Genomic DNA, 24,516 nt, shown 5'->3' with positions numbered 1-24,516 from the left:
TTAGCAGCTGACGCTCCGATGGCAAGGGAGCTTCACTTACTGGATGTGTCTAATTCTTTTGTGATATCTTAAGGTGATGAATGCCTTTTGGAGATCTGATCATCTGTTTGTCCTGTTCAGTGTTGCAAGGAAGGGTAAAAAGGCTTCCGAGGGCACTATTGCATGATGGTTGAAGGAGATGATAGATTCGGCTTACATCTGTAAGGGCCGGTCAGTGCCGGAGTGGTTGAGAGCACATTCCACTAGGGCACAGGCAACCTCGTGAGCGAGTGTCAGTTACTTTCGCCACAGGAGATTTGTCGAGCAGCAACGTGGTCTTCTCTTCACACTTTTACCAGGCATTACCGCAATGATGTGCTAGCGCCAGAAGAGGCGACATTTGGGGAAATTGTGTTGCGTGTGGGTCTTTTGAGCTCCCATCCAGAATAGAGGGACTTCGGTACATCTCACTTGTCTGGACTGATCTAGATTATGAACAGGAAAGAAAATTGGTTCTTACCTGCTAATTTTCATTCCTGAAGAACCACGGATCAGTCCAGAGACTTGTCCCCATCTTTCAGAATACTTCCTTGCTTCTGGATGTTGCTGAGCTGGTATGTGATATACTCAGATTAATGAAAAGTGTACATAGTTTGGTATATGCTTTGTGTTAAGGGGGCCTAGTTTTCAGGGGGCTCCAACTTTTAATTCACCGTTTGCCCAAGGTTTATTGGGGTTTGTTAAGGTATACATCTTTGCTTGGGTACAGGTCACTACTGAGGGACTGCAGGTGGCACTCTTGGTTGTGCATCAGTGGCTCAAAGTTTTGTTCTCTGCCTCCATTTGCTGGTAGGGATACATAAACCCACTTGTCTGGACTGATCCATGATACTTCAGGAACAAAAATTAGCAGGTAAGAACCAATTTTCCTTTATGCATACTTTCAACTGCTCAGGGAGGGGAATTTACTAAGGGATCTGTTTAGCTACCCAGACAGATTCCTTTGAAAATTGTCTTCTATAAAGGCAAGTTAACTTAGAACATATATATTTCGATACTAAAAATTTTATATTAGATACAATTACAGAGTTAGAGTACAGTGTACAAATGGCTGATCATGTAGAAAAAGTAATTTTAGAGGCTAAATATAGGCTATCTGAATGTGAGGATGAAATTGGAAACATGCTAATTGGCTAAGCAGAAATGACAGAAAATAAAGAAATTGATCATATTAAAAAGGAGTACAGTACTTTAATAATTTAATAGAAATAAATGATCAATAAATATATGAAAATTGTAAGATAAGTTTTAAAAGCTGTAGTTGGAGGGATATGAATAAAATACTTCTTTTGATACCATCTGATCAACAAAAATGCCTTGAAATGGAGCTGACAGCAAGACAAAAAAAATAAATGCCCTAGGACTTCATAGAAACACAGCTGAATTGTGTGAACAGAGTGCTTTTTAGCATGTTTCTGAAATAATTTCAAAGACTCTGTAGGCTAACCCTTGATAATATTGGAGAAAGATAAAGATCTTATTGATTTTGAATCATTTAGACCAATGTCTCTATTAAACATTGACCTTAACATAGAAACATATATGATGGAAAATCAGAATTATAAGACTCACCTACTCTGCCCAATGTCGTTCCTGTTAAAGTGCTATAGACCTCATAGATATTATCTGCAAGTCTTTTACAGTTTTCATCTAGTTTATATTTAAAAATGAAGGGACAGCATCATTAGATATTACATTTTGCATCTCCCCTCTTGTCAGCAAGAATGGTTTGGGTTGAGATCAGGTATAGTGATGGTTTGAACAGAGGTCAATAAGTGACAGTGGGTTGTGAAATAAGAGAAATGTTTAAAAAAAAAAGCCACTTATGTTGGGGAAACATTTTGATTTGTTGTATACAAATGTCCATTTCCAAAAAGGCAAGGAAAGAAAAACCAAATATGGAAAATGAAGAGATTTGTATTTAAAGCGTTAAATGCATGCATAGAAATAAAAGAAAGAAAGCACAAAAGTTAAATGTCAAAAAGTCTCATGCTAGGTTAATATTTAAAGTTTAAATGGTAGCGGTACTAACTTGAACAGCACGTGCAGCAGTGTTTCACGTTTGTCTTTTTATTTTATAGAATCTGTGAGATCCAGGCTGTAGACTGCACTACAATCACATCATTCACTGTGCGAGAGTGTGAGGGATCTAGTAGGATGGGCTCCAGACCACGGCGTTACCTCTTCACAGGGCATTCTAACGGCAGCATTCAAATGTGGGATCTGACCACTGCGATGGATATGGTGAACAAGAGCGAAGAAAAGGGTAAGCTCCAATTGAGCACCATGCCTTCAGATGAAATTCTTATGTTCCAAGATGATCTTTAATTTGAATATTCCTCTCTCCAGATGTAGGAGGTCCAACAGAGGAGGAGTTGCTAAAGTTGTTGGATCAATGTGATTTAAGCACCTCTCGTTGTGCAACTCCTAACATTAGTCCTGCCACATCTGTAATCCAGCAAAGCCGTCTGCGGGATTCCAACTCCAGGTATTCCACTTTTTATATAAACTGCAAGAACTTTCTCTGTAGCAGAGGTGAAAGCTAATAAGGATCATATGAAGGAAAAGAACTTCCAAGAAAACTGAAACTTCTATCATTTTGTAGTCTTGGAAAGTTATATCATATAGCATTTGTTAGCCTCATAAAATTATCAGCTGCATCTAAATATTTTGATGGTTTCCTTTAACAAATTTAGCCAAGAAGAGAATCTTTCAAATATTTGTGCAGCATTTCAGTGAATAATCCAGTGCCCCAACTAGTTTAAAATTCCGAACACAATGCACATCAGTCATAGAAGAAGAGTTCATAGCCTAACATGTTTTGTGTGTGTGATTTCTGCTCATGCCATGTTCCTGGGATGATTTGGGCAGAGGAAGCCAACTGTGGTATCACTACTAAACTCAACTTCCTGAAAAGACCCAGATCAGTCCAGACCAGTGGGTTATTCATCCCTTCCAGCAGATGGAGTCAGAGAACAAAACTTTGAGGCACTGCTTCTTAACTGAGGGTGCCACCTGCAGGACCTCAGCAGATGGTAGAGCTGCACCTGCAGGCTGTTAGTTAAAACAAGGGGAAAAAAAAGATTTTTTTTGTTTTACAGTAGTTTTAGGTTCCAGATCACGGACGCTCCCTGAGATGCTAGCATCTTCATGGGCCATCCCTCAGGTGTAGCCGGGCCACCGGGGGGGGTTGGATATCCCTGACTGAATTCATCCACAGAGTACCGGATGGTCCAATAGCCAGGGGTCCTGGCTCCCTCAGCCCTCCGAGGCACCCTCTCACCCTTCTTCCTCTGGACAGGGAAGTACCCGCTTAATAAAGTTTCTTTAAGTTCCTTGTTTAAAAATAAAAAAAACAGCATATAAGAAGCAGAAGAGCAGAGCTTAGCAGGAACTTCTGCGGGGCAGGCCTAATCAGCGGGAGCTATCGGCCAGGGCTGGGAGGTACAGGACTGAGTGGCAGTCGCCTGGCTGTTAACCTGGGGCTCCAGGGGTTCACGGTCGATTGCGATGCTAGTGCCAGGAGGGAACCGCAGGGCCTCGTTCCTAGTGTAGTCCTGTGCTCTGGTGGGGCCGATTGGACTCTGCCCATGTTCCTGGGAACTCCCTGGTGGGGATTGCATCCATTCCTGCCAGTGGCTCAGTAGGCTCAAGTCCAGTGCACGTAGCTGCGTGGGAGGCCTCTTGGGGGAGTGCCTTGGGACGCGACTGGGAGACATGGTGCCAAAAACTGCAGCGGGTCTGAACTTGCGTTCCTTCTGCCTTGTGTGAATTTCGGGGCAGGAAGGCCCCTCAAGACACGAGGGAAATTGCGACAGGAGGTCAGAAGGGTCTGTTCCCGTTGCCACCGGGGAGGTGGTGCAGGAGACTGCAGGGCGGTCAGGCAATTCTCCCCACGCTCTTTCCCCGGTCAGACAGGATGCCTCAGAAGGGGAGGGTGAGGTGGCTGACAGTCCCCCGGGATCGGGTGAAGATGAATTGGGGGATTTTTCCCTGGATTTTATTCTCCTTCTCCATAAGGCCTACTTGGCTAGGAGAAGTGGAGGAAGAAGGCGGGCAGGGGATTACCACGGGCCCACATGGCTAAAAAGTTTAAAGTGGCTTCTCGGGGGACTGGTGATATTCTTCAGCGCCTGGGTTTGCGCCGAGCGGCTGCAGAGGCTGGTCCCAGAGATGATGAGGACTCAGATCAGTCCCAATTGGACCCCCTTGATGCAGGAGCTGACCAGGATGCACTGCTGGCCCCTGACGCAGACGGGGCAAAAGATGGTTCTGATCCCGACGAGTTCCCAGTCCCGGAGGGAGACGATCCACGGATAGTGCATCTGTTTAAAGGGATAAACTGTGCCCCCCTCATCCTACAGGTGCTGGAGGAATTAGGAGTGAAGGTCACTAAGGAAGAGTGGGATAATGAGGGTATTAACCCAGTCCTGGATGGGCTGAGGGGACCCACTAGCGCTTTTCCATTGCCCAAGAAGACCTGAAAGCTGGTGAACCAGGAATGGGACTCCCCGGATGCTGGCCTGAAGGTGGGCAGAGCGATGGCCAAGCTTTATCCTTTAATGGAGGACTCCCTGGAATTGCTGAGGATCCCGATAGTGGACGTGGCTGCGTCTTGGCGGTAACCAAGAAGACGATGATCCCGGTGGCCGGGGCAGCAGGCCTGAAGGATGTCCAGGATTGTAAGCTGGAGGTGCAACTCACATGGATGTTTGAGGTCTCAGCTTTGAATCTTCAGGCAGCTGTCTGTGCCAGTTTAATGTAAAGGGCCTGTCTCTGTTGGGTTCAGAAGGGCCCGACACTGACATCCACGGCGGACTGCGGCACGTTGCAGGCCGCACGTCTGGAGGCAGGCATAGCCTGCGTGGCAAATGCTTTGTATGATTTGGTGCGTATGTCAGCTCACTGCATGGTCTCCTCAGTAGCGGCTCTAGGATGCTGTGGTTACGTAACTGTTCGGCCGATTTATCGTCCAAAGACCAGCTCTGTATTCTTCCCTTTAAGGGGAAGCTGCTGTTTGGAGAGGACCTAGATCAGTTGATGAAGTCCTGGGGGAGTCCAAGGGGAATAGATTGCCAGAGGACAGGAAGCCCAGTAAGAAGGTGTTTCCTTCTCGGGCTCATTTTCGGGATTCTGTCTGTTTCGTTCTGGCAAGTCCTTGTCTGTTTCCGTCTCAAAACAGGGCAGCGGGCGCCAACAGTCCTTTCGTGGAGTCTGCAGGTCAGGCAGAGACAGCGTCAGGCGGGGCACTGGGAGCGGAAAATCAGCCCAGTGAAGCCAGTGGTCCCCTCTCCTCCGTAGAAGCTGTAGGAGGCAGATTGTCCAGCTTTTACGGAGAGTGAGAAAAGAGTACATTGGACCGTTGGGTGCTGGAGGTGTTACGAGAGGGCTATACTCTAGATTTTTTTGTGCCTTCCTCGGGAGGCCTTTCTGAAGACCCATGTGGCCTCTTGCATCAGGCGGGAGGCAGTGTTGGGGACGCTGCAAAGCTGTTCGCCCTAAAGGCCATTGTTCCTGTCCCTCTGGAGGAGTAGTGTCAGGGAAGGTATTTCATTTACTTTGTGGTGCCAAAAAAAAGGAGTGCTCCTTTCGGCCCAGTCTCGATTTGCAGAAGGGTGAATCAGTTCCTTCGGGTTCCGCGCTTTCACATGGAGACACTGCGTACCGTGATGGCAGCGGTCCGCAAAGGAGAATTTCTCGTCTCCCTAGACTCTGACGGGAAGCGTACTTGCACATCCCCATTCGACAGGAACAACCGAAGTTTCTTCACTTCCAAGTGTTGTCAACATTTTCAGTTCAGAGCCCTCCCATTCGGCTTGGCGACAGTGCCCCTGCACATTCACCAAGGTGGTGGTGGCTGCGGCTCTTCACCGGGAGGAAATTTTGGTCCATCCATATCTGGACAATTGGTTGGTTCATGCAAAGTCCAGGGGGGAATGCGAGAAGTCCATCCGAAGAGTGATGTCCACCTTATAGTCTCTCGGTTGGGTTATCAATGTGCACAAGAGTCAGTTGGAGCCGACTCAGTCACTGGTTTACTTAGGGGCCCACTTCGACACTCATCGAGGCAGGGTTTTCCTGGCAGTGGACCAGGTGTCGAAGTTGCAGTCTCAGGTCAAGCGTTGTCTTTGTCTGGAGGTGCCCAGAATTTGGGATTATTTACAGGTCCTGGGGTCTATGGCTTCCACGTTGGACTTGGTCTAATGTGTGTGCCATGAAACCATTGCAACATGTGCAATTGTCCAGGTAGAATCCCTGTTTAGAGGAGTTTCATCTTCCCTTGCCTCTGCTTCAGGAGTCCAGGTCTAGTCTCTCGTGGTGGCTATCTCGTCCCAATTTAGAGAAGGGGATGGATCTGGAGCCTCCGGACTGGATGGTGGTCTCCACAGATGCAAGCCTCTCCAGCTGGGGAGCAATAAGCTTGGGCTGGTCAGCGCAAGGTCTGTGGTGACCGGAGGAGAAGTTCTGGTCCATCAATAACCTTAAGATAAGGGCGGTCCCAATCGTCAGGGTGGCACGAAGAGTTATGCAGTGGTATTGGAGGCCCGGAGATTATTTGCCTGGGTGGAGCATCATCTCAAAGGCCAGGCAGGCTTCCTCAGCAGGCAGCAATTGGATCCTGGGGAGTGAGAATTGTGTCCGGAGGCATGGAACCACATCTGTCTGAGGTGGGGCACTCCCTAATTCGATCTTATGGCGACGCCGCTCAACTCCAAGACAGAGAGATTCTTCAGTCGCCAAAAGGAACTCTGTTCAGTGGACCTTGATGCACTGGTGTGCCCTTGGCCGACGGGAATTCTTCTGTATATCTTTCCTCCTTGGCCCCTCATAGGTTGGGTCTTAGGCGCATAGAATCACATCCCGGGACAGTGGTTCTAGTGGCAGCAGAGACCATGGTTTGCAGATCTGGTGCGACTTGCAGTGGAAGGTCCTCTCAGTCTGACTCATCTTTCAGACCTGTTGCATCAGGGTCCCATATTTTCAGATCAGGAAGATCGCTTTTGTCTCGCGGCTTGGCTTTTGAGAGGCGGAGACTTTGACTGAAGGGTTACTCCAAACAGGTCATCTCCACTCTTCTTCAATCCAGAAGACCGGCGACCTCTATGGCATATATTAGGGTCTAGAAACTGTTTGAAGTTTGGTGTCTTCAGCGTTGTCTAGATCCTCTGGCTGTGGAGGTGTCACATGTGCTGGATTTCCTGCAGCAGGGGTTGTCTAAGGGTTTGGCTTACAACATGCTTCGTGTGCAGGTAGCTGCCTTGGATGCGCTTAGAGGCAGGTTTCAGGGTAGGTTCATCTGGTTGTGGTAAGGTTCCTCAAAGGGGCTAAGCTGCTACGTCCTCCGGTGCGAAAGATCTGCCCGGATTGAAGTCTGAACCTAGTATTTTGTGTTCTTTGCAGACCCCTCTTTGAACCCTTGAGAAGGGCTACCCTGAAGGATTTGACTCTGAAAGCAGTCTTTTTGGTAACTACCGTATTTTTTGCTCCATAAGACTCACCTGACCATAAGACGCACCTAGGATTCAGAGGGGGGAAATAAAAAAAAAAATAAAATGTGTGCTAAACCGGCTCTGCGTCTGGGCGTCTTATGGAGCAAATTAGGGGAGTGCATAGCTTTTTTTTTCTCCCCATTTTGTTTTCGGGTCTGGGGAGGGCCATTTCGGTCCACTCCCCAGATCAGAAAACTTTTCTTTCTCTGGGAACCCCTCCCCCCCAAAAAAACCCCATCCCAACCCTTTAAATTAATTAACAACCCCCACCCTCCTGACCCACCTCCAAGACCTGCCGACTTAATTTACTACAACCCCCCACCCTCCTGACCCCCCCAAGACCTGCCGACTTAATTTACTACAACCCCCAACCCTCCTGACCCCTCCAAGAGCTGCCAAACGTCCCTGGTGGTCCAGCGGGGGTCCAGGAGCGCTCTGGGAACGATCTCCTCGGCTTCAGCCGTCGGCTGCCAGTAAACAAAATGGCGCCGACGGCCCTTTGCCCTCTCCATGTCACTGAGACCGACCAATAGCAGCGGTCTGTCCCAGTGACATAGTGAGGGCAAAGGACCGTCGGTGCCATTTTGATTACTGGCAGCCGACGGCCCAAGCCCAGGAGATCACTCCCGGACCGCTCCTGGACCCCCGCTGGACCACCAGGGACGTTTGGCAGGTCTTGGGGGGGTCAGGAGGGTGGAGGGTTGTAGTAAATTAAGTCGGCAGGTCTTGGGGGGGTCAGGAGGGTGGGGGGGGTTGTTAGATTTTTAGTTTTTTTTTTTTATATTCGCTCCATAAGACGCACATACATTTTCCCCCCACTTTTGGGGGAAAAAAAGTGCGTCTTATGGAGCGAAAAATACGGTATTTGTTCAACTCGAAAGATTTCGGAACTTCAGGCTCTGTCATATGGGGATACGTTTTTGCGGATTCCGAGAATGGAATCTCATTGGGAACAATGCCTTCCTTTGTTCCTAAGATGGGGTCTGCCTTTCATGTTAATCAGACGGTAGATCTTCCGGGTTTTCCATAGTAGTCGAAAGATTTTTCTCAGGATAGAGAATTACATCTTCTGGATGTGCGGCGGATGCTACTTCTATATTTGTAGGTTACTAATGCTTTTCATTGCTCAGATCATCTGTTTGTCCTCTTCAGTGGACTGAAGAAAGGGGACAAAGCCTCTAAGGCTACCATATTTCGTTGGCTTACGGAGGCCATTTGTTCGGCTTACGTCTGTAAGGGATGACAAATTCCTGTCTGTTTGCAGGTGCATTCCACTAGGGCACAGGCTGCTTCCTGGGCTGAGTGTCAACTTCTGTTGCCACAGGAGATTTGTAGGACAGCAGTTTGGTCCTCAATTCATACCTTTACCAGGCATTATTGTCTGGGTGTCAGGGCGCAGGATGAGCCGTGCTTCGGAGTGTGTCCTGTGTGCAGGTGTTTTGGGGTGCTTGGCTACATCCCACTGGTCTGGACTGATCTGGGTATGTTCAGGAAAGGAAAATTGGTTCTTACCTGCTAATTTTCGTTCCTGTAATACCATAGATCAGTCCAGAGGCCCTCCTGTTTGATGCCGAAAGACTGATTTTCTGCCAAGTTTTGCTGCTCAGTACAGAATTTTTCTGTTTAATAAAGAATTTTTCTCTTAGAGGGTAGTTACGGAATTCACTTCCTTGTCTTGTTTGGTTCTTGACGAACAAGGTTTATAGTTCAGGGATATACACCCTTTAGTTCCCTTTGTGTGAAGACGTTTCTGAAGTATCTTGGTCAATACTGAGGTCCTGCAGGTGGCACTCTGTTAAGAAGCAGTGCCTCAAAGTTTTGTTTTCTGATTCTCCCAGGATAAGCAGGATGGTAGTCCTCACATATGGGTGACATCATCAGATGGAGCCCTGTCATGGAACACTTTTGTCAAGGTTTCTAGGACTTTGACTGGCACACTGAGCATGCCCAGCATGCCACTAACCCTGTAGCCACCAGGAGTCCCCCTTCAGTCTCTTTTTCCATGCAGCAGTTGCCTCATGGTTTAGGAGCTCTGTGAGAAATTCTCACAACTTTCCTCACGGAAATATTTGAAGTTTATCTTCTTAAAAATCCCTCAACCAGGGTCCCCCATCGCTCTCCATTCCCTCCGACGCTTGGTAAGTGTTTTTTCCAGTACTTGCGGTCAGTTCCCGGTGGCTTACCACTTCAGTGCCTGACTGTCACCGACCGCGCGCCCACCAATTTTTGACATGGCGACCGGGTTTAGAAAATGCCCTGACTGTCCGAGGACCATGTCTATAACGGACCTGCATGAAGTCTGTGTTTTGTGCTTAGGCCCCTCGCATGATGTTCGTCAATGCCCTGGTTGTGCACAAATGACCCCCAAAGGCTAGCCTGGACAAAATGGAGCAGTTGTTCACTTCAAAATACACTGCTCCATCGATGCCAGTTCAAGCGCCACCGACCGTGGAGGGTCCATCGACTTTCGAGACGATTCGCCAGGAACATCATGGAAAGGTTGACCGTCTGTCACCGACTCCATCGAGGACATCGGCGTCTTCAGTGCTGGGGAAAGACCGGACCGAGCACAGAGGGAAACATCGACATCAGCACCAACGGGCGTCCCCAACCAGTGCCAGCATTGATACCGCAGCGGCATAGACTTCCATTGAGCCACCTGCAAAGAGGGCCCGGGGAAAGAAGCCCCCCATCCTCCTCTGGAATTGGGACCCCTAGGCGTTCCCCACATATACTGGTGCCGGGCACTGAGCCTCCACGGGCATCTGTGGAAGCTCCGGTGATGCCTAGAATGCCTCCTACCCCAATTGCCGTCTCACCCATGCCGGCTTCCCGGGAGGAATTGGACTGCATGGTCCAAGAGGCAGTGCTGAAAGCCTTACAAGATTTCCAATCGCCGCCGGCACCAGCCCCTATACCAGCCCCGGAACCGGATCCCTCGATGATTGCACCACTCCTCGAGCGCCTCGATACACTCATCTGTGCCTTATCGACAACTCTGCCACCGGACACGCTGGCATTGAGTCGTCCATCGAGGCCTCAGCAGGTCCCGATTCCAGTACTGAGTTCCTTGGAGGAGGAAGGATCGATTCCCAGCCACGTACCTCCATGGGAGCCATCGAATCCAGAGCCCATGCCAGGGCCATCGGGACTACCAGTACCCAAGCGCACCTCATCTACCCTGAAGCCAGCACCAATTCCATCGATGCCAGTGCCGCATCCATTGATGCCTTCCTGCTCTCTCGGTTTTGGCATGCTTCCTCCTTCGGGTGATCCACCGGGAGAAAGGAAAAGTCCCTATAATCCATGTAACGATGCATCCTCAGATGATTCATCATGAATGTCCGAGGACTTGCTCTCAAGCCTTCACCACTGGAAGAAAGGCAAAGATCTCCTCCAGAAAACATCTCCTTTGCCTAGTTTTGTCAAAGAGATGTCTGAGACTATACCATTTTCACTGGTTACGGAGGAAGATGCTCGCCATAAGATGTTGGAGGTCTTACAATTCGTAGATGCTCCAAAAGAAATAATGGCAATACCGGTGCATGAAGTTCTTTTGGACCTCATGCACCGTCTGTGGGAACATCCAGGTACAGTTCCCCCAGTCAATAGAAAGACAGAGGAGGGGATTGGCTCTGCTCTCTGGACCTTCAAGACGCATACGCCCATATTGCGATCTCCCCTCCTCATCGCAAGTACCTGCGATTCGTGGTGGGTCACAGTCACTATCAATACAAGGTACGACTATTCGGCCTAGCCTTGGCGCCTTGAGTCTTTATGAAGTGCCTGGCAGTCGTGGCTGCGCAGTTACACAGTAGAGGCGTATACGTTTTTCCATACCTGGACGACTGGCTCATAAAAAGCCAGTCAAAACAAGGAGTCCTTGACTCTCTCGGTCTCACCATAAGGCTTCTAAACTCACTGAGATTTCTAATCAATTACTCCAAATCCCAGTTAACACCATCTCATCTTCTCTCCTTTATAGGAGCAGACCTAGACACGACACTGTCCAGAGCATTCTTACCCAACGACCGTGCAATTACGCTGTCCAACCTTGCCAGCTTTATCTGCCATCGTAAAAGAGCCTCTGCTGGCCAGCTACTCAGGTTGTTCGGCCATATGGCATCAACAGTCCATGTCTCCCCTATGGCACGCCTTGCCATGAGAGTGACCCAATGGACTCTAAAATCACAGTGGCCTCAAGCTACTCAACCACTGTCGTCCCTGGTACACAGCATCGTCTGTCCCTTGCCTGGTGTACACACAAACCCAACTTACAAGTGGGTCTTACTTTCCAGCAACCAACTCTTCAGGTGATCTTAATTACGGACGCCTCCAACCTAGGTTGGGGAGCCCACGTCCAAGGCTTTCAAACTCAAGGGACTTGGACAACAGCCGAAGCGACCCATCAAATCAACTTTCTGGAGCTTCGGGCGATGTGGTATGCCCTTTATGCATTTCAGGACTGCCTCACTAACAAAGTTGTCCTGATTCAAACAGACAACCAAGTTGCAATGTGGTATCTGAACAAACAGGGGGACACAGGCTCTTATCTCCTCTGCCAGGAGGCGGCGCAGATTTGGGCCTGCGCCCTGTCGCATTCCATACTTCTGCGAGTCACTTATCTAGCGGGCACACAGAATGCACTGGCAGAACACCTCAGCCGATGTTTCCAGCCCCACGAATGGTCTCTGGATCCCTCAGTTGAGATCAGAATCTTCCGCCATCAACCTCTTTGTGTCCACTCAGAATAACGAAGTGGAATACTTCTGCTCTCTGTGCAGGGACTGGCAAGCACCAGTCAGGGATGCCTTTGCCCGTCCCTGGAACAAAGGCCTGCTTTATGCCTAACCTCTGATGCCGCTAATAAGCAAGTCTCTCGTGAAGCTACAACAGGACAGGGGCTTAATGATTCTCATAGCCCTGTATTGACTGTGCTAAATTTGGTTTCCCATACTTCTCGACCTTTCTGTCCAGGACCCTATTTGCCTGGGCATGTCGCCCAACCTCATAACACAGAATCATGGCAAGTGCGCCACCCGAATCTCCAGGCCCTCTTTCTGACAGCCTGGATATTGAAAGGCTGATACTACAACCACTCAACCTTTCAAGTGACATATCTCAACTCCTAGTAGCTTCACGGAAGCCTTCCCCGCAGAAATCCTACCATTCTAAATGGAAGAGATTTACCTTGTGGTGCACACAGAAGGGCTTGGATCCCTTTTCTTGCCGCACATCGAGTCTGTTAGATTATCTCTGGCACCTCTCGGAATCTGGTCTCCAGACAACATCTATCTGAGTGCACCTTAGTGCTATTTCTGTTTACCATCAGGGAATAGGGGATGCCCCGATAACAGCTCAACCCCTGGTGAGTCGCTTCATGGGAGGCTTATTACAGCTTAAGCCTCCTCTTCGGCCACTGGTCGCGGCATGGGACCTCAGTGTTGTCCTTGCACGGCTCATGCACACGCCTTTTGAGCCCTTGCAATTCTGTGAACTCAGATGCTTTCCACGGAAAGTTCTTTTCCTGGTAGCCATCACGTCTGCTCGCAGGGTAAGTGAGTTACAGGCCCTTGTAACCTACTCACCCTACACAAGGTTCCTCCATGACCGGGTGGTTCTCTGCACTCACCCTAAATTCCTTCCTAAGGTGGTAACTGATTTCCATTTAAAACAATCCATAGTCTTGCCAACTTTCTTTCCAAGGTCTCACGCTCACCCAGGTGAGGAGCTCTGCACACCTTGGACTGTAAGCGGCCTATTGCGTTTTACTTAGACTGCACTACATTTATTTATTTATTTATTTGAAGAGTTTTATATACCGTCATTCGGAAACGTTAAAATAACGCCATCATAACATACATCCCACAGGAAGCCCGCCCAACTCTTTGTATCTTTTGATAAGAACAAACTTGGGAATGCGGTGAGCAAGCAAACACTGTCAAACTGTTTGGCAGACTGCATTGCATTCTGCCACCAGAAAGCAGGCCTTCCACTGCAGGGACGAGTGAAGGTACACTCAAAGCAATGGCAACGTCACACTACCATTCAGTACCGATTGCTGACATGTACAGGGCTGCGACATTGGAGCTCTCTCCACACCTTCGCAGCTCACTACTGCCTGGACGACAGGATTTAGTCTTTGGCCAGTCTGTCCTAAGAAATTTGTTCCTAGTTTAGGAACTCAACTCGTCCTGCCTCGACCCGCTGTGAATTTCAGGCTACCTCATCCTTCCCAACAGCACCCCAGTTGTTGTTCCTGTTGCACATGTTGTGTGCTGCTTGGCCTCATATGTATGACTCAGCCTGTAGCTTGCTATTCACCCAAATGTGAGGACTACCATCCTGCTTGTCCTGGGAGAAGGCAGAGTTGCTTACCTGTAACAGGTGTTCTCCCAGGACAACAGGATGTTAGTCCTCACGAAACCTGCCCGCCACCCTGAGGAGTTGGGTTTGCTTACGTTTTATTATTTTATTTTTTGCTCGTACTTTTGCTACAAACGAGACTGAAGGGGGACCCCTGGTGGCTACAGGGTTAGTGGCATGCTGGGCATGTTCAGTGTGCCAGTCAAAGTTCTAGCAACTTTGACAAAAGTGTTCTGTGACAGGGCTCCATCTGATGTCACCCATATGTGAGGACTAACATCCTGCTGTCCTGGGAGAACACCTGTTACAGGTAAGCAACTTTGCTCTCCATCTGCTGGAAGGGATGAATAACCCACTGGTCTAGATGATCAGGAATGAAAATTAGCAGGCAAGAACCAATTTTACTATCATTACATTCTGAGAAGATATTAATATTTGTGTTTTTTTTTCCAGTCTGCAGCTACAACAGCATGAAACTATCCATGAAACTACTACATATGGCTCAGTGAGACCCTATAGAGAGAGTCCATTATTAGCAAGAGCAAGGCGGACTGAGAGCTTTCATGCCTACAGGGACTTCCAGAATTTTAGCCTGGGAAAAAACATAATAGACAAATCTGTCCCCGAAAATGGTAATTTATCTTTGTTTCAAGCGGAAACAAAGAGGAGTGGAGGCGAGGGCAGTACATCGGAGAAGAATGTGTCCATAGCAGAAGTGAGGGCTAGTAGGGGTTCAGATGGAGGATCAGAGACTCCAAAAACAAGTGAGAGTTCTTCAGAGCTGAAGAAAAAGGGACCAGAAGAGGAAGGTGAAACCAAAGTGGAGAATAAGAAGAAATGTGGATTTGATGGGACATTCCTTGGCAGAAAGAAAGTAGTCCAGGTACCTCTTTTGACTTCTTCACACAGTACAGCAGAAGGGAGCAGTGAATCTTCAGGAACTGCTTCCCCCTCACCTACAAAGTCCATCACATCTCCACGACATAAAAAAAGTGACAGCTGTTGCCAGGACTATAGTTTGTGACAATCCAAATAAGTTTTCTGAGCATGTGGATAAATATTGAAGCATAACATTGATCTAGAAATTCATCTTTACACTAAAATAATTTATACTTTCAAATAAGCTTCATTTCATTTTTCTATTCTAAGAAAACCTCAGAAGGAAGGTTTTTTAAGAAAAATACTTTTATGACCTGATAACCCATGTTTAGTGCATAGCAAAGAACTAAAATGTTAACTCATGGGGCTTGTGCCTGGTTATACTGTAATCTCAAAAAGATTACATATTTGTGACAAAAGAGTATAATCATACTGTGCAAATAGGCTTTTGGGGGTTGAGAATTTGACGTCATAGTAAATAATTTATTGATTCTCATTGCATAATGCCGCTATTACAAGCATATAAACACTAAGAGGGCAATATTCAAATGTTTTTTACATTATAGATTCTCCCAGGGCAAGCAGGATGGTAGTCCTCACAGATGGGTGACATCAGATGGAGCCTGTCACGGAATACTTTTGCCCACTGAGCATACCCAGCATGCCACTAACCCCGCAGCCACACGGGGTTCCCTTTCAGTCTCCTTTTTTCCGCGGTGCTGTTGCCTCATGGTTTGTAGCGCTCTGTTTCAAAATTTTTTCCTCACGGAAGAATTTGACATTTCTTCTTCGATTTTTCCCCACCTTGGAGTCCCCCATCGCAAATCGATTCCTCTGGCATTCGGTAGGTGCTTTTTCGTGCTCTTGCAGTCTGTTCCTGAGTGTCTACCCCCTGGTGGCCAACGGCCACCAACTGCATGCCACCCCTTATTTCAGTGGTGACCGGTTTTAGGAAGTGCCGTGAGTGGCCGGACTATGGCCATCACAGACCCGCATGACGTCTGTGTCCTGTGCCTCGGGCCTTCCCATGATGTCCATTGGTGTCCCAGCTGTACTCAGATGACCCCCAAAGGTTGGCGCACCTGCCTGGACAAGATGGAGCACTTGTTTGGTTCCAAGCAGTCGGCTCCATCCACTCTGGTACCGAGTACGTCGAGTCGCGGAGATCAATCTGCCTCGGGACCTTCGCCTTTGGTGCCCGCCATGATGATCATGGGGCGGGAGATCGCCCCTCACCAGCATTGAGACATTTGAAGGCTTCCAGATAGTCGTCCTCAGCTCTGGAGAAGGACTGGGCCAAGCACCATGAGAAACATCAACACCGGCACCGATGATAGTCACCGTCCAGTGCCGGCACCAACACCTGAGTGGCATCGGCCTCGGCCGAACCCCCTCCGGAGAGGCCCCAAAGGGAAGAGGTCCCGTCCTCCTCCAAGCCCGGGAGCCCAGGGCATTCCCCACCAATAGTGGTGCTGGTCACTGAGCCTCCGTGAACCCCCGTGGACACTCCGGTGATGCCCAGCCTGCCTCCAACTCCGGTGTTGGTCTTGTTTGCACACGCATTCAGAGAGGAGTTGGACCGCGTGGTTCAACAGGGGTCTCCAGCAGCCAACGACGCCGGTCCCCATACCGGCATCGGAACTGGTGCCCTCCATGTTGGCGCCTCTGCCGGAAAGGCTGGACATGCTGCTGTCTGTTCTGCCTCATTGGCCATCAGTACCCGCACCCCATACTGTGTGTTTTGGCCTCCCTCCACGACCCAGGCAGTTTAGTGGTGAGGAGGAGGCACCTTATGACCCATGGGAGGATGCTTCCTCTGAGCATTCCTTGGAGGCCTCCGAAGATCTTCTGTCAGAGCCTTATCCGCCAGATGAGAGATGACGCTCACCTCCCAAGGACGTATCCTTCGCGAGCTTTGTGCGGGCAATGGCAGAAACCATCCCCTTCCAGCTTTTAACTGAAGAGGATGCCCGCCATAAGATGTTGGAGCACCTCCAATTCGTGAATGTCCCTAAGGAGGTGATTGCTTTCCTTGTACATGAGGTCCTCTTAGACCTCCTCTACCAGCTCTAGGAACATCCAGGTTCTGTGGCTCCGGTCAACAGAAAAACAGATGCCACCTATCTAGTGCAACAGGCCCTGGGCTTCCAGAAAAGCAAGTTAACTCACCAGTCAGTGGTAGTGGAATCAGCCCAGAAAAAAGCCAAAAGGACCCGCCCTCACTCCTCCACCCCTCCGGGGAAGAACCACAGAGCCTTAGACACTCTAGGTCGGAGAGTTTTCCAAGGATCTGTGCTTATCGCTCGGATAGCGGCATACGAGTTGTACATGAACCAGTACAACCGGAACCTCTGGAAACAAGTCCAGGAGTTTGCCGAGGGCCTACCACAACAGTTCCTGGAGGTCCTAGAATCCATCCTCTAAAAAGGATTGGAAGCTGGAAAACATGAAGTCAGGGCGGTATACGACGTCTTCGAGATGGCGTCAAGGGTCTCAGCAGCAGGCATTGGTGCCAGACGCTAGGCCTGGCTGAAAGCTTCCGACCTTCGCCTGGAGGTTCAAGACAAACTGGCCGACCTCCCCTGTACAAGAGAAAACCTGTTCGGGGACAAAATCTGGGACGCAGTGGCCCAACTCAAGGATCACCCTGAGACCCTACGTCAGTTGTCTGTTACCACCTCTGACACCTCTTTGGTGACCCGTAGGGTGCCACGTAGGGATTCCAGAAAGAAATTTTACAGGCAACGGAGATACAATCCTCCGGCCTCCCGTGCTCTTCCAGCTCGGGTAGCCCAAAGAGGCCACCCTCGCCAACCACAACCGCCTAGGGCTCAGCCGGCCCCTCAGCCTAGCCCTGCAGCTGGCTTTTGACTGGTACAGAGAGAGCAGCAGCCTGACCCCTGTGCCTGCACCATCCGATCCACCGGTGGGAGGCCGACTCTGCCTATTCACAAGCAACTGGTTCCCAATCACCACCGACCGATGGGTGTTGTCCATTGTAGCACAGGGTTACCACCTGAACCTTCTCAATGTTCCCCCAGACTCCTCACCCTCTCTGGCGTGGAGCCTCATGGAACAGGCAATGACCCTCAAGCTAGAACATTCGGCCCTGTTACGGTCCAGAGATGTAGAATCGTTCCCCGGCGTCAGCACGGCCAGGAGTTCTACTCCCACTATTTTCTCATTACAAAGAAAACAGGTGGCCTCCGTCCCATCCTCTACCTCTGGGCCTTAAACAAGTTCCTCTGGAGAGAACGGTTTAAAATGGTATCCTTGGGTAACTTACTACTGCTTCTGCACCAAGGGGATTGGCTCTTCTCGCGCAAACTACAGGACACCTACGCACACATTGTCTTCTTTCTGCCTCATTGGAAATATCTGCGCTTCATAGTAGGCCAGCGGCACTTCCAGTACAGCGTTCTCCCCTTCGGGCTAGCCTCTGCAACCCGGGTCTTCACGAAGTGCCTGGCAGTGATGAGAGCACATTTGCACCAGAATGGAGTGTATGTGTTCCCATATCTGGACGATTGGCTCATCAAGAGTTTTTCAAAGGAAGGAACTCTTCAATCCCTGTACAGGACGATGAGACTCCTCCAATCGCTGGGATTCCTCATAAACTACCCAAAATCCCAGTTATCTCCATCCCAGCGACTGAGCTTCATCGGGGCGGATCTGGACACTGGCAGCCAAGGCGTTCCTTCCCAGCGAACGCATAGCCACCCTGGCTGGGCTAGCCAGGTCCATCCATTGCCGGCGGATGGCCTCTGCCCGCCTGCTCCTGAAGTTGCTGGGTCACATGGCCTCGTCGGTATACATTACCCCAATGACCTGCCTGGCCATAAGGGTCACGCAGTGGACTCTGTGGTCTCAGTGGCACCAAGCCTCTCAAAAACTCTCTGCACTGGTCCAGATAACCGAACCACTCCAGCTCTTCCTTGCCTGGTGGGTGCAGGAATCCAGCAGCCCCCGACTGCTCAGGTGATCTTGACTACGGATGCCTCCAACCTAGGCTGCAGGGCCCATGTCAACGGCCTCCACACGCAAGGGGTGTGGTCGAAAGCCGAGGCGAGCTGCCAGATAAACATTCCAGGACTGCCTGTCCAACATGGTCGTCTTGATCCAGACAGACAACCAAGTGGCCATGTGGTAAGTGAACAGACAGGGGGCACAGGCTCTTATCTCCTCTGCCAAGAGGCAGCACAGTTTTGGGCCTGGGCCCTGTCACGTTCCATGCTCCTGCATGCCATCTACCTGGCAGGGATCGGGAATGTGGTGGCAGACCACCTCAGTCTGACATTCCACCCCCATGAGTAGCCCCTAAACCCCTATGTAGCGGACAGAATCTTCCGCCGATGGGGTCAGCTGGACATGGATCTCTTTGTGTCCTCGCAGAACCACAAGGCGGACCGTTTCTGCTCCCTGCACAAGGAAGGAAAGGGACCAGCAGTAGATGCCTTCGCCTACTCCTGGAGTGCGGGTCTTCTGTATGCATACCCTCCAATCCCGCTCATAGCCAAGACTCTCGTGAAGCTGCAACAGGACCGAGGCTCCACGATCCTCATATCTCTGCATTGGCCGCGATAGGTCTGGTTTCCAATCCTCCACGACCTGTCAGTCCAGGAGCCCATTCACCTGGGCACCTTGCCCGACCTCATCACACAGGATCAGGGCAGGCTACGCCCTCACAGCCTGGATGTTAAAAGGTTAGTGCTGCAATCCCTCGACCTTTTGAACAATGTCTTGCAAGTCCTGGTAGCTTTGCATAAGCCTTCCACGCAAAAGTCCTACCAAGTGAAGTGGAAGAGGTTTTCATCCTGGTTTGCGGATCAGGGTCTTGACCCTTTCGCTTGCCCAATGCCTAGGCTTTTGAACTACCTCTGCTGTCTCTCGGAGTCTGGGCTACAGACTACCTCAATCTGGGTACATTTGAGTGCTATCAGGAGTTGAAACATCTCACCTGGAAGGTCATCTTCCTAGTGGCAGTTACTTCTGCTCTCAGAGTCAGTGAGCTGCAGGCCTTTGTGACCTATCTGCCTTACATGAGGTTCTTCCACGACAGGTTGTTACTGCGCACTCACCCAAAGTTCCTGCCTAAGGTGGTGACTGACTTTCACCTAAATCAGTCCATCGTATTGCCCACCATTTTCCCAAGGCCACACTCTCATCCAGGTGAGCGGACTCTGCACACCTTGGACTGCAAGCATGCTCTCGCTTTTTATTAGAGCGCACTGCAGCCCACAGGCAGTCCACACAACTCTTTGTCTCCTTTGACAATAATAGACTTGAAGTTGCAGTGGGCAAGCAGACCTTGTCTAATTGGTTGGCGGACTGTATCGCTTTCTGTTATCAGCAAGCGGGCCTTCCGCTTGGGGGCCGAGTGAAAGCCCACTCAGGGCCATGGCAACGTCAGTAGCACACTTCCGGGCAGTCCCAATTTACCAAAATCTGTAAAGCTGCAAGTGGAGTTCCCTCCATACCTTCGCAGACCATTACTGTCTGGACAAGGATGGTTGACAGGAAGCTTCTTTGGTCAGTCTGTCCTCCGCAGTCTATTCCTAGTGTGAGAACCCAGCTCTCCCTATCTAGGGCCCAGTATGAGGTTCAGACTGCCCCCGTTAATGCCAACAGCACCCCTGTTGTCTAATGGTGCAGTATGTTCCGGGAGCAACCTGCAGTTTGGTATTCACCCATCTGTGAGGACTACCATGTTACTTGTCCTGAGAGAAAGCAGAATTGCTTATCTGTAACAGGTATTCTCCCAGGACAGCAGGATTTTTGTCCTCAGAAAACCCACCCGCCACCCCGTGGAGTTGGGTTCGCCTACATTTTGTTTTATTTTTTTTCGTTTTTATTTTCTGCTTTGACACGAGACTGAAGGGGGACCCCATGTGGCTATGGGGTTAGTGGCATGCTAGGCATGCTCAGTGGGCCAGTCAAAGTTTCTAGAAACTTTGACAAATGTATTCCATGACAGGCTCCATCTGATGATGTCACCTATCTATAAGGACTTACATCCTGCTGTCCTGGGAGAACACCTGTTACAGATAAACAACTCTGCTAATTGCCTCCTTCCCCCTTATGCAGATAAAAGTACATGTGATGTACTTTTACCCACATGATAAAAGGGCGGAGGTAGGTCAGGAAAGTGAAAGTGTGCATGAAGATTTCATTTTTAAATCTCCATACATACTTTCCAGCATGTACTTTGCACCTGTTCCTGGGCAAGGGCAAACAACATTGGTATAAAAGTACCCATGGTGTGTACGCTAGGTGTATTTTCAAAGGGAAACTTTGTGGGGTATTTCTCTTTTGAAAATTCACTTCCAGGTACTTGCAGTTTTAAAATTTGCCTCTAAACTCCTAGTCTGACTTATAGTCCAGTGCCAATGATTGAAACTATGGTTTGTTTACCTCGTAACTGAGGTTGGATTGAGACAAAATGAAGAGTTAAGCGGGAAGAAGAACCAGGGTAAAGTATTTGAGATCTCCTACTGACTCAAAAGGAAGGGTTTCTTCTTTAATTTAGTACTGTATGTCTTGGCTCGAATCCCAGTTCCTCAGATTGAAAGTTTGACTTGTAGCATAATGAGGAGCACAGTACTAAGTTTAGAATGCTCACTAGGCCAAAACTGGACAACAGATATGAAGGAAAGCTTTGATTGTCTTGTTAAGATGAGATTGCTTTTGACAGTTTACTGTGTCTAAGGAGCTATATTATTTTTCAGTATTAATAAAATTTAAATTTTATATGCTGCAGTTTTCTTAGAAAGTTCATGATATTTCAGTTCAAATGATTTGTCATTGCTTTGAAATACTGTAAAAATATTATTTTGCATATGTTCTAATATTAAAGTGCAAAGAAAAGTTGATGGTACTTGTCATTTGCTTTGTGTTATAGGTGATATTTTTGCTGTTTGGTAATTAGTGCAGTGCTCACCAGCTGAAAAAGCTTACATAAGAAATGGCTGTTCTCCCTGGAAAAGTGAAGGGGAACATTTAATTGTCAGATCTGAACAAGGTATACACTTGTTCAAGTTATAATACAGAGGGGCTTCTGCAGGTAAAGTAATGCTTTAACTAAAGAAATGGCGCTTCAGAAAATTGTTCAACCAATAAGCTTGTAAAATTACATACACAAACTTCTACGTGCATAAAAGAGAGGCATTTCAGAGAGTAGAATCTGGGCATGTTTGTGACTTACACATGTACTTTTGATTTTAAAAAGTATGCATGTAAATTCTCTGCAAAACTGTGCACACCAAATAGTAGGTGAGATTGTGCATAGTTTATTCTGGGATAATTTTCAAATTGGACGTGTGTAAGTCCATTTTGAAAATTGGTGTAATTTGTGTGCATATTTGCCAGTTAATTTGTGTGATGTTACAAAATTACCCCATGTTCTCTATATGTACCTAGATCAGTCCAGACTCCTGGGTTTTGCCTCCCCTCTAGCAGATGGAGATAGAGAAAGTTTTACTGAGGTGCCACTTAAGATGAGGTGCCACCTGCAGTCTCTCAGTATTTCTCTGTCTCTAGCAGATGGTGAGGTGCAGTCTGATTTAAAAAAAAAAAAAAAAAGAGAGAGAGAGAAGAGACGAAGCAATTTACAAGCCTCCCAGGGGGTTGTAAGGTCCTGGTGGGGCCATCCCCCCCCCCCCACCCTGGTTGGTGAGGCAAACGAGTAGGGGATTGTGGACCCTGATTGCTCGTTACCTTGGCACCAGTCAGGGTGAATAGCTGGTGGTTCCAGTTCCTGCACCCTGAGGGAGGATCAGAGCCTGCTGCCAGTCTCTCTAAGGGAAGTACTATTTTCTTTCCTATTTGTTTTCATTAAAGTCTTTAAAAATAAAAAAGAGACTTTATTGAGGGGCAGTAGGGGTGATCGTGGTACAGCTGACCCTCCCTTCCCCCCCCCCCCCCCCCCCCCACCCTTCCTGACAGTAGGACAGCTCAGCGTTTTCTCTCCTTCTCGTGGGTGCTTATTGTTTCTTGGCTCTTGTTTGTAGTAGCTCTAGACCACATTGTCATGCTGCATGGGTTCCTCCTGCACAGTTTGTGGAGACGCGCATGTCTCTCCCGGGACAATCTGCTCCCAGTGTCTCTCCAGCCGGGAGCCCGGGGAGGGGGAATTCCCTCCCCCTGCGACTAGAACCTCCGGGGAGGTTGAGATAATGCAGAAACTCATGCTGCTGCAGATGAGGACTCTCATGGGGACTCAGATCCTTCTTCAGATTTTTCTTCCGATTTTGTGCTGTTACTCCATAAGGCTTATAAGGCCAAGAAAGTCATTCTTGGATCCATAGCCTTACCCCCAGGAATATTTTGAGACTGAACCTGACTGGTAAGTTGAGGGTGTGGACCTGGATCTCACCCGGCTAGCAGACAAGGCTTTACAGAGTGGAGCACTTGTTTGTTGGGCCCTAGATTCCGATGAGCTTCTGCAACTCATGAAAGTTTCCTCCCCTGCTGGGCTGGAAATTACCATTGGTGCAGTGGTAACTGATGTCAGTTCCCCTCTGGGAGCTATCAGTACCATTCTGCCAAGCACCAACAGGGATTCTAAAATTGGCTAAATGTCTGACTGTAGGGGCATCAATGCTGGTAGCACCAATGCTCTGCATCTTCTGATCCAATGCCCATGGATCTTTTTATCCAGATGCTACTCAAAAATTGCCAATGCTAACATGACCTAGGAGGCAAAAGGGAAGACGCATCTTCCTGGGATACCAGAGGTGTAATGGGGGGCTAACACCCGGACCCTTGGAGACTAGCACGATTCCAGTTACTGCATTGAGGGTGAGCTCCCCCTCATCGTGATAACACTTCAAGTGATTCAAGGCTGCCACCAGATTATCCTGCCATCATGTAGCAATGGAGATTGGTTCCGATGCTTCTTGGCCTTCACCCGATGCACATCATCGGAGCTTTGCAATGCTGTTACCAAAGAGTCTGAACCCTTCACTCTTGTCCTTCTGGTCCTGCCTAGCCCTCAATATCAAGGGGGCCTGATGCTCTCTCAATGTCGATGCATTGCTATCAGTTAATGCATCTCCCAAGTCCTTTGATGTCGATACTTTGAATGCCAATACTGATGGGCTGGACTTATGAATTTCAAAGTGAATTTCTATGAAGTCAAGGCAGGAACCATATTCCCTAGGAGGTCATAGTCACATAGAGGAAACTCCCAGTTGTCTTGGTCAGCTGAAAGGCAAAGGACACATTTATCATGGGGATCTGTCATAGACATGAACCTTTCACATAGAGCACCTGTTGAAGCCTCTGGCCTTCTCTTTTAGAGGCATTGGATGAAAAATCAGCATGATGAAATAAAATGACTCGATGTCTGAGATAAAACTGTGACCGTTACCACCTTAATGTACCGATGCCAGTGCACCTCGAGGCCGCCAGAAAAATAAAGACAACTTAGAACAAGACCTCAAAACCGTGAAAGCTATTTCTACACTTTCAGGTAGCAGAAGGTTCCCTAACATCAGGAGAGACAAAGAACCATGACCTGTGGACTCTGCAAAAAATTGATATGGAAAGGGCCCCCAACGTGGACACATGTCAGCATGGCACGTTGTATATGCCCAGTATGCCTTGCTCAAAAGTTTCCAGAAACTTTTTAAAATCAAATTTCCTTGCCAGATGCCAATAGATGTCACCCATGTGTGAGGACTGACATCCTGCGTGTCCTTGGAGAATCAGATATAGCTGATTAGGTTTCAAAGTTATTCAGGTA

The 24,516-nt window shown here is 48.7% G+C and overlaps 1 protein-coding gene across 1 annotated transcript in view; it reads left to right on the top strand.

The window, feature by feature from the left end:
* The window catches only part of KCTD3 (potassium channel tetramerization domain containing 3), a 355,533-nt gene extending 340,587 nt beyond the window's left edge, over window positions 1-14,946 (top strand). Inside the window, exons 16-18 of the mRNA XM_029593200.1 lie at window positions 2,121-2,305; window positions 2,389-2,527; window positions 14,349-14,946. Of these exons, the coding sequence (XP_029449060.1) occupies window positions 2,121-2,305; window positions 2,389-2,527; window positions 14,349-14,919 (895 nt within the window). The 3' untranslated portion in view covers window positions 14,920-14,946. The remainder of the gene's footprint in view (window positions 1-2,120; window positions 2,306-2,388; window positions 2,528-14,348) is intronic.
* Window positions 14,947-24,516: the final 9,570 nt, after the last annotated feature.

The sequence above is a fragment of the Rhinatrema bivittatum genome, chromosome 3 (genome assembly GCF_901001135.1).
Source record: "Rhinatrema bivittatum chromosome 3, aRhiBiv1.1, whole genome shotgun sequence".
Lineage (NCBI taxonomy): Eukaryota > Metazoa > Chordata > Amphibia > Gymnophiona > Rhinatrematidae > Rhinatrema > Rhinatrema bivittatum.
Note: the sequence above shows the minus strand (reverse complement) of the source record. Positions and strands in the feature narration are given on the sequence as shown.